This window comes from Chanodichthys erythropterus, chromosome 7 (genome assembly GCF_024489055.1).
Source record: "Chanodichthys erythropterus isolate Z2021 chromosome 7, ASM2448905v1, whole genome shotgun sequence".
NCBI lineage: Eukaryota > Metazoa > Chordata > Actinopteri > Cypriniformes > Xenocyprididae > Chanodichthys > Chanodichthys erythropterus.
Window position 1 is genome coordinate 32,388,459 of NC_090227.1, and position 11,074 is coordinate 32,399,532.

The window sequence follows — 11,074 nt, forward strand, 5'->3', positions numbered from 1 at the left end:
ATTACTTTCATATGAAACTCGGGTGAACTTCTTGAGTAAAAAACAATCGATTGGTTCCCACTCACCTATTATCTTCTGCCTGCCTTTTTGAAGGTATTAACATCCATAATGATTTTTCTTGGGAATCAGATGGTGTGAGAGATCCTGAGCACGGCGGATCATTTGGGAATAGGATAAGAGAAGCCTCTCCGCCTCAGATTCACATCATCTGATTGTGTGGTTTGCTCCCTTATTTACGGAGACCGGCTGCCATGGAAACTCGAATCGATTGGGTGATGCTCTGTGCGGGGCCAGGAGTTATTATGGCATATTGGTTTTTCTGGACCATTCTGACACCTTTTAAAATGCACATTAGCTACGGTTTCCCACATATCTCGCCTGCCATATGGACTCACCTCAGCATTAGTTCCACTCCACTTTGAAGGGCAGTGCTGCTGTGGTCTCAGCTTTTCTCTACCTGCACTGAAAATGTGGAAATTGCTGGATCTGCAATAAAAATGTCTTTCCAGTACACTCTTTATATGTTTGTTTACCTAATAAATGTAAAGATTTGGCAATTTCAGATATACATAATTAAAAGCCTCATACTGGACATGTTAATAACCTGAGTGTGTTAACTGTAATGCCTAATGCAAGGTTTAGTATGACCTTTGCTCTGCTGTATGGAAAGATGAATAATAAAGAAAGACAACTGTAATGTTGTCCCTTATAAAGCAGAGTTTATTGCACCTGTAATCTTTTGCTATAAGAAACATTTATATGTTTCAAAGTGAGAAAAAAAAAAAAAAAACAGGCTCACAAGGCTTAAAGAGGGATTGATTTGATCATAACATTCAATGTAATACAAGAAAAGTCATTTCGACAGCATCCAAAAATATTGGGCATTGAAAAAGTTTTTTGCAAAACATATCTGAAAATTTGAGAAAGAGGATTGCTGAATAAGTTTCATCACTCTGGTTTATTTGCAATTGAAGAGGTTAAGTGTATTAAAATTGCCTGCAGTCTCCATTTATCATGGAAAAATTAATTTCATTATACAAGAAAAGAATTTGCTAAGAGCTGTAAAAACTGTTTCAGTTTAGCTTCCATTATGTCTTTCAAAAACCCTTGTCTGTAAAATACATTGTACTTGATCAAAATGACAGAGCCAAGTAATAACGTTGGTAAAATCTCTATGAAATGTGCATTACTTATTGAAAGACTGCTTCGCAGGTAGGGTGATTCAGAGTAGCATTTATTAAAGTGACTGGCATTTTACCGAGCTTATGCTTTTTCAGAGATACTCAAATTTATTTCAAATGTTTTGTGAAGGGGGGAAAATGAAAAAGAAGGGAGAAAAAGAATTACTGAGGAAGTTTCAACCATTATCTATGAAGTGCACAAAACGAATCTCAACTGGTTTCGTATTAAGACCCAAACTTTACAAAGTGATCAATCAATCAATCAATCAATCAATCAATCAATCAATCAATCAATCAATCAATCAATCAATCAATCAATCGATGAGAATATACAGAAACAAAAATAACGACTTTATTCAACAATTTCTATTACAATTGCAATTCAACAATTACCCTGTCAGTCTCATATGCAGTTGACGCAGTGAACGCTGTTCAGCGCTTCTGTGTTTATGCCCGAACGCCGGCTCAGTATTGGCCGACTCTGTTCACGTGAGCACCATGACGCACGCGTGTGATGTTGACGCAGTGGTCGGCCAATACTGAGCCGACTGAATGACAGTAATTGTGTTGCTTTCTATGGAGGATAAAAGAAACCTTGTATTTCATCAAAAATATCTTAATTTGTGTTCCGAAGATGAACGAAGGTCTTACGGGTTTATAACGTCATGAGGGTGAGTAATTAATGACAGAAATTTCATTTTTGGGTGAACTAACCCTTTAAAGTATGTTTACAGTTGAATGGAAAGTGAGCCTGCTGACACAAACGATCCCAAACCTCAACATCATTTTGCATTTTCCTTTACTGCATATTAAACTGTCAAAATCTACTTTTTACATTTTTTTTCTACTTTCTACTTTTTTTAAAACAAAATATTTATTATTATAGAGCAAGACACATGCTTAGATTACTTTTTGCATAATTTTTACTGACTGTAAAATATTAATGTGAGAAAGTAATACAAATCAAAATATGGGAAATCAAAATATAATATAAAAAAGTAAATAAAAAAAAAATCATGCTCTGGTGAATTTGTTGTGTGTTCCATTAGCTCTTTTAGTCCAAATGTGTAACAATTTGAAGAAATGTTGAAGGATTATCATATGTTTACTTCACATTTCTTTAGATAAAATGATAACTCATGTCAATTTTTCACTAAATTATGCCGATCTGACCAAACTCTCTCGAACGGTCTGTTCCATTCATCCGCAATACCAGAGGGCGCTCTTGAGCAGTCATGACCAACAAAGAAGATAGATACGATGGCTGCGTCCAAAAATGTTGGGTGCTTCTAGGCTGCGTCCGAAAACCTAGGTAGCTGTCTTGCTGCCTCGCTGTCTTATAAGAGAATGACTTGTACGGCAGCGTTTGTGCATGAAGGCACCTCACGAAATTGATTTCGGACAGACTTCTGAGGCGTAACAGTTTAATGATATACAGCAATATAGCGCGAGCTTTGGTGATAACTAAACAAATAATTAATTATTACAGTTGTAATTTCTCGATAGAAATATCAAAATTGAAATATGTTGGTCAAAATCGTACATTTATACACAAACTAAACAGCAAACACAACTTTCGGATGCCATCTTTATTTTTCGAGCTCAACTGTCACAGAATGGAAAGCACTGGATTGTGGGATATCAAAGGCAGCTAAGGATACATCTATGCTTCCTTCAAAAACTGATCTGAGGAAAGTATCTCATGAGACAGGAAGTGAAGCTAACATTGGATTCAGATGTGCCTTGATGCCTTACTACCTTGAAATGTGTCCTCAGAAGGCAGCATTTTCCAGTTTTCGGACACTGCCAATATTTCTTATTTGTGCATCCTTGTTTCCTTTCCTCACTTCCTTTCTTCACATCTTAGCTCCAGTCCCTTGGATGCGTGGGAAAGATAAACCTGTGTATCCTCGTTCATGACTCAGGAAGCTTCCTCACTCATTCTTCGTCTCTTCATGGTGCAATTAGAGAATTAGAGTATATGATCAGTTTCCAGGTCACGGGCTGGAGGACGGAGGAGCAAGGAAATGAGGAAGCATCAATTTGAGTATTGAGAAGCACCCTTAGGCAGCTGACTTGTTGCTTCACTGCTCTATTAGGCAATATTTTTGAAGACAGCGTTTACACATGAATGTGTCTTTGGAAACTGATTTCAGACAGACTTCTGAGGCAGAGTAACAGTTTAATGATCTACAGCAAAATAAAGAGAGCTTTGGTGAGAACTAAGAGAATATTTAATTAGTACAATAGTAATTTCTAGCTAGAAAAGGAAAACATTGGTCAAAAATGTAAATTTACACACAAACTGACAGCCAACCGCAACTTTCAGATGCCATCTTTATGTTTCAGCTCAAATGTCACAGAATGGAAAGCACAGAATTGTGGGATATCAAAGGCAGTGCTATGCTGCTTTTAAATATTGATCAGATGAAGGTATCTCAGGAGACAGGAAGTGATGCTAACACTGCCTTGATACCTTCTTACCATGGAATGCATCCTCCAAAGGTAGCATTTTAACCGAACTCAAGCCCGTAAATTTTCAGGACTCACAACCGCATTTTTGGAAAACCCGCACTGTGTGAACGGAAGAGGACTGGACAACTAGTTGTCTGTCACATCATACAGTACGAGAGAGCCGCTATGCCACAGGGTTCGTGTGTGGGGTTTCACTTCAGTAACTTACTGCGCCAGAGATATGAGCTGTGTGTCATCTGAAGGTTTTGGATCCGTCACTGTGCTCCACCGGAGCGTCTCCCGTCAGTTTTGTGTTCTATGCGTGACTCAAATGGCGCGTCATGCGCGAGACACTGCAAAGGACGTGACACACCAGTGCGACGGTTAAATGCATCCAGCTGGCGAAGCTTCTGTCGGTTAATGAAGATTTGACGGATGAACTCGTGGCTCAATTGGACTCTTGTCGTGTCAAAAAGTGATAAGACTTTGATAATACTTTGGCCACTGTCGCTATGGTTACTGGTAAGAGAATAAGTGACTCTCGCATGTTCATACAAACAGTATTCGAGACACTACTGTAAGTTGCTTGTGTGAACGGGACATTTTGAGACTCACACTTGTACGTAAATGTGGTTGTCAATCCCAAAAATTGTGAAAAATTGTGCGACTCTATTGACTCCATAAGATCAGGAAAATAAGTTTTGAAGTTTACCTTTTTGTGTTGGTTTTCGAAATGGCATGCAACTAATACATGTCTTATTTTTTTAAACTTTTGATTTCTAGCCTTTGATGTCAAAAACAGAGCAGAAAAGTGTATTCTCCTTTTTAAAATATGTGCTTAAATGGAATATTGAAAAAATATTTATGTTGTTGTCCTATGTTTTCGGAATTATATGGTTAGTTGCGTTATTTAAATTTATTGTAGTATTTTTTCACTGTCCTCCAAACAGACCAGCAACCCAACATGCAACCTACCAGTTAAGAACTGCACAATCACAACTATCAAAAATCTGAAATTTATCAGTTGCAAAATCCTTGACACACATTCCTACTGAATCCTTACAGCATAACTTCAAGACTTAGAGGGAAAACACAACGATTGCGCTGTCTCGAGGAAATATATGTTGCAATGTGTGTATAATTTATATTTGATTATGTTTGCCATTCTATTTTTAACTTGTGCAACAACCAGAATCATTTCAAGAGAAAATAATATACTGTGTTTTTTCACAAAATACTGAAAGCTAGAAATGGAAAATCCACACAAATAGCCTGCACTGTAAATTCATTATGAATGTATTAACATGACACAAAGCATATGAATAAACAAATAAATAATGCATGAGGCAGCTACTGCTTTGGGCCATGGTTAGATAGAATCCAATGACATCTGTGATCATTTCAAGACTCTAAAATTACTCTATATACTTTATCACACAAACTAATGTTTATTTCCACAACAGTGAAGAATATCTGAATAGCGTGGCTTGTTTGAACTTGTATACCCACAGAACTGCTGAACATATAAGGCAGAGAATATTCAGCTGGATCCATGGTTAATACTGTGTGTCCAGCCAGTGTGTATTTGGAATAGTATTTAAAAAGTATATAAAGACCCTCCCCCCCCCAAATGTGTTTTACTTTACAATCTCTGGATTTCCAATGATGAAATGGCATTCATTTTTGTCAACTCAGCACTTGAGTCAAAGTATATTTAGGTACAATATACAAGGCAAACAGTTCTAATGATAAATGTAAAAAAATATATGTCATTTTACAATATAGATACAGTACCATGTGACAAACAGTGTGGGAGAAATACAACATAACTCTACATTTTAACACATTCTCTTCACCTATGCAGCACAATACGCGAGATGTCCATTGTTGCAATGTAGTATTAGTACAGTTAAATTACAAACCAAGTACAGTACAATGCCAGTCAAGTTCAGAGTAGACACTTGGAAATAAGTCAAAGCCTAAAACTGACAGGCGTACTAACACGGCGGCATTCTTTCTTAGCTCATGCATGAACAATTATTTATTCAGTTGTTTTATTAGGAAGACAAAACCTTCCAATATTTTCATTTGTAACATTTGATTACACACCCAGCCCTAAAATTTAGCTGGCTGTTTAAAAAAAGGACCTGTGCTTTGCTCACAAGAAAGCATTACAAAACTATTGAAAACATACTGTGACATTAAATAGCCATAGAAGTCTGAAATGCATCCAAAAGACCATTCACAAATACAATTGGGCAAGAGGTATTCACTTTCCAATAAACTGAATGAAAAACTGACAAGGAAGCAATGCAACTCTGACCTGGGATGAAAATACATGTATACAGCAATTTAACGCATTTCTAGCCTGAGAAATAGTGCTAGTAATGGCTTCTTGATAATCATGGCAAAGTTAATTTTTGACATACGTTGGTGCAAAGCACTTCTTAGCGTCAATTTTGTACTGTATCTTGGGTGTTGGCAAAGACCACTGCAAAAATCATGCAAATTACAGAGTCTTTTTATGAAGTGAAAAAATGGCATGTCTTAAAATAAAGTAAGATAAACACATTCTGCAATATTACAGAGTCATGTAAACAGTTGTCTTATTATTGCATTTTTTATGTGACATGTTCAGTGTAGCAGTGTAATTAGATGGTTGTGATGTCTCTCAAAACATCTTATGACAAAGTCATTTGAATAAACAAAAAGTAATGGTCTATAATGCATATAGACTCACACAATGACACAAAACTGCATTTAGATGCTGCGTCCAACAATTCCAGCCAGGGGTTTGCTATGAGAACAGCCTTCACTGGGGTGGTTGTTGCTGGTGTAATTTTATGGGGGAATGAGCCAAACAAAATCCAATTTACCCTGGTAAAATTGCGCTGAGCAAAAGATAGGAGGAAAATACTGAAAAGGGGAAGGAGGTTTACTTCATTTGTCACTGTACTGTCCAATCACAACACTTCAGAAGATGGGCGAATACCCACACTGTTCCATTCCATGCCTCTGAAGAAATGCACAAACAAACCAAAACTATACCAAGGAGACTATTTTGGCCTAAACTTGATTGAATAACATTTCTGTTATCATTCAGTGGGGAGATAGTATGAAATGTTGCTGAGTAGATTCATGCCACAATACATTGTATATTCAAGGCAATATTGACCCTGTGTTGGCGGAAAGGATAGAGGGATAAGCATTTTTTTTTTTTTTTAGATGTATTGAAGAAAAAAAAATGCTGACAGTTCAGCTTCAATCAACTTTTTCAATGACTACAATAGGATAATGTGTCTGATAAAATATGGGAAAGAGCTACACTGCAGAAAATCCCTTCCTTAGACTGTATTTTTGTCTTGTTTTCCAGTTAAAATGTATAAACATTCTTTTAAACAGGACACGTTTACTAAAAACACAATGATGCAAGGTACTAAGAACATCTTTCTTACTCCACTGTCAATTTTTTCCCCCCTTATTTTAAGCATAGATCTCACCATACCTTAATAGATTTATGATTTAAGTAAGAAAAAGTTAATTAAAAAATATATTGATTTTGTTTCTCACATAAGTTATTCTGATTTTAAAGATGCTTAGGAATCTTCACTGGAAAATAAGGCAAAAACAACTGAGATAAAGCTTTTTGACATTATGGAGGAAAAAAGGAAAAAGGGAGTACACCTCCCACTGATGTGTGAAATCTTGTACTGCCTTTAAATTTTCCTTTAAATTAGTCTGATAAATAAATAAAGATTTCTCAGGTGAGAGTGAATAAATAATAAATAAATAAATAGATAAATAAATAAACAGATACTTGTGCCTTGAGCTATGGTTCAAAAATGTTCTCATTGACTGGCACCTTGTGTAGTCCAGAGGCTTATGCTTCTAATGATAAGCCATTCCTTCTGACTTGCCGTCACCACAATGCGAACACACTCAATATCAAACGCTATCTTGTGGTCCACATCATAAACCTCAATGTTTCCATTTTTAAACTCCCCTAAAGTTATATAGGAGGAGCACTGCCTTCCCTTTTTGGTTCCTATTGATTTCTCTCCCACTTCCAGAGCTCCATGATGCAAAATATCATTCTGGCGATCATCTGTTCCCGTGATGATCTTGATTTTGCTGATTTTTGTTGCCTTGTTGAACACTATAACATAAAAGTCCCCAGTGGATGGGGCCTTGCCCCAAAAGTACTCGTCCACGCTACTGTAAGCTTTGGCAGCATCATAGCTCTCAAACACATTTATGTTTGTGTACAAACTGGCAGGTGGATTGTCTGGGATATCAAGGGAGTCTTCCTCAAAGTCATCATCCTTAAGTTTGTTTTCTGCACCCTTATAGGAGGAATAGTAACCCATGTGTTGGAAAAGGGAAGGCTTGAAGCGAATCGCATCTTTCTGGGCCAGCAGGCCTCGGAAATGAATAAGAAGCCAATCGCAAGGCATCTCCTGATAGAACATGAGCAGGAAATGGGCAAGTCTGGGAAGGTCTCGTGAGTGGTACAGCTTCCCAATGTAGCCCAATTTAGAGAATTCCAGCATCACCCAGTACGATCCCTCCCTAGATGACACCACTTTCTTCAAGGCAGTGAGGAAGTTTCTGGAGCAGCGCACATCATCCTCCAACATCATGTAGAAGTCTGACAGGTTGGTGCAGAAGTTGAGCAGAAACGCATAATCTACATTCTGTTTGGAACGGAATCGTACTCTATCCTCTGGATCATTATAATTTCTCTTCAGCCCATCCAGGGACGGGTAGTACTCCTCAGGTGCATGGATAACTAGCAGCCGTCCTGCAATGATATGGTGGCCGAATTTCCTTGAGATTTCTTGAACTAGGCTCTCGCACCATGCCAGGTCGAAATCTGCCAAGTGGACAACCACAACAATCTCCTTGAGCTCCTCGTAACTTGATTGGTCAAAAATGGACTTGATGGTTTCCAAAAGGTAGTTTCCTCGTTTTCTTTTCACAGATGACAATCCAATAGTGAGATACTCTATAAAATAACATGAAAAATCATGGAGTAAGTGAATCAAAATTCTGTATGTATGCTTTGAATGGCAGTTGTTACACTGTATTAAGTGAATACTATAGTATAATCTGTTAAGATATGTAAAAGAACTACACTGCAAAAAAGTTCTTAAAGGGATAATTCTTTAAAAATTATCCTCGATTGTGTTTGTCTGAAAGAAGATAGTCATATACACCTAGGATGGCTTGAGGTCGAGTAAATCATGGGATAATTTTCATCTTTGGGTGAACTATCCCTTTACTCAATATGTTTTCCAGTAAAACAAGAGATATTTACTTGAAGCAAAATTATTGAGTTGATAAAATATTGATAAAATTGAGTTGATAAAATATTGAGTTGTTATCTCAAATTAAGTTCTTACCTCACTGGCAAATCATTTTTACTTATTTTAGGAATAACCCTCACTAGGCATTTTCTAAAAAGAATTGATTAAAGGATGTGTAGAATTGGGATTGAGGTAGGCTCTCTCTCTCTCTCTCTCTCTCTCTCTCTCTCTATATATATATATATATATATATATATATATATATATACATTATTTACTTATTTGTTTAGAAATCTTTTACACCAGTTTATACTGCTAATACTAAGTGTACAAAGGAAAGCAGTCTTACTCTTTCGAGGTAAAGGTGTTCCAGCAAGGTAGCGATAAGTCACATTGATTGTTCCAGAAAAATTGGTGATATCTTTAAAGTTATGAACATATCGCTCCGAGTTCAGCGGATGCATTGAGGTTTCTCGCAACTGACGTTTATCTTCCTCCTGAAACACATGACATCCAAGACAGACAAGTCTGTAAGTCCATGTTTGTCACAGCATTCGCAATGTGCCTTAAGGCTAGAATGAGTCTCCAAGACAGGATTATATGTACATGTGATGCTAAGACAAGCCCTGCAGGTCATTATTTTTAGATTTGGTAATATGCTTGCACACTCTTGTATAATCTCAATAAATTGTAAATGATGGCCTTTGAAAAATTAATTGTACACACAATATTACTGACTCAACTTTTATAATCTAGTATTAAATTATAGCATTGTTGCTATACTTCAATGTCTCTTTACCACACATGAACTGTTCACACTTTACTAAATCTTTGCTGGCTGTGATGGTGTTTGTATTTCAATTAAATGGGGGTTATTTAGAAAAGTGACTTAGTCAAAATGGGTACAACTTTTGAATAATTCAACAGACAAACACACACGACATGTTATGATCACAAAGTTTTGATCATAAAGTTGGCCTCATGAATAATAAATGTGTCTCTTGCATTTGGACTGCCTCTACATCATGAAATTTTAAATAGGCTGCATCGTGAGCTCTGATAATTATACATGCACAACACAACACCGGCAGCCTTACACGCAACATTTGGTAATTAAAGCATATAAACAAAATAACTTTTCAGCAAGGAGATAATTAATGCTAAATCACATGCAACAACAGTATTCAAGTTGTTGTGAAGCCCACTATTGTCTTGTTATCTGCTCCACTGATGTTGTAAATAAATTGACCTCTGTAATTTACCTGCTGGATTTCAACAGGTAAACAAACTCACCAGCACATAGCCATCCTCGATGTAGAGGTTTATGAAGAGCAGGAAGGTAATGAGAGCCACCAGAAAAGGAATGGTGGAACGTTTCCGGAAACACCTCATCTTGTCCAGGAACTTTAACACCAGTCTCATGATGGAAATACTACTGTTGTGATCTGAGAGAAAACAAAGAGAAAGTACTGCATCAGGATGTATCTGTTAATTTATTTCGCTTTTTGAAGCTTAATAGTCCTAATCGTCTTATACAAAGCATAAATAAAACATGTACCAAAAAAATTATAACCACTGAGTTAAAAGCAGTGATGTCAGGGTTTCACCTTTCAAATCTGAATTGAGAATTCATTTTAAATTCCATTTAAACTCCTAAATGTGAACTGAATCTTAATTGAGGATGCATAATTGCAATGTAAGGAGGATTTTGTGGATTTAAAATGAACTGAAATTCACATAAAGAGCCTTGAAGTTTAGATATTACTTAGACAGTATTACGAACTGCTCTGACACGGTTGAAGATCCAAATGCAGCTTTATTAAGATAATCCAGAAAACAGGCAAATCGGTCAAAACACAGGGCAGATAATTCCAATAAGACACCAGGGCAGGAAAAACTAGTGATGGGCGATTTCGAATCTTTACAAGTCTTTTGTTTTGAATAGTGGTTCCGAGCATGTTTCAAACTGCCAAAATCACGTGATTTAAGCAAACAAGGCTTTGTTACGCTGTATTCACACGGGGCGTCGCCGTTAACACTTCTCGTTTACTTTGAATGGGTGACATTATGCTTTGCTGAACTGAATTGTGGATTCCGTCGCGTCACTTCACTGGCATTGCTCATGGCAGAAGT

At 36.9% G+C, this 11,074-nt stretch overlaps 1 protein-coding gene across 1 annotated transcript; it reads right to left on the bottom strand.

The window, feature by feature from the left end:
* Positions 1-7,483: 7,483 nt before the first annotated feature.
* Positions 7,484-10,369, bottom strand: mgat4c (mgat4 family member C). The gene is made up of 3 exons (XM_067389244.1): positions 10,235-10,369; positions 9,291-9,438; positions 7,484-8,640 (listed from the first exon to the last, which is right to left on the bottom strand). The coding sequence occupies exons 1-3, from the start codon at positions 10,361-10,363 to the stop codon at positions 7,484-7,486; spliced, it is 1,434 nt and encodes a 477-aa protein (XP_067245345.1). The 5' UTR covers positions 10,364-10,369.
* Positions 10,370-11,074: the final 705 nt, after the last annotated feature.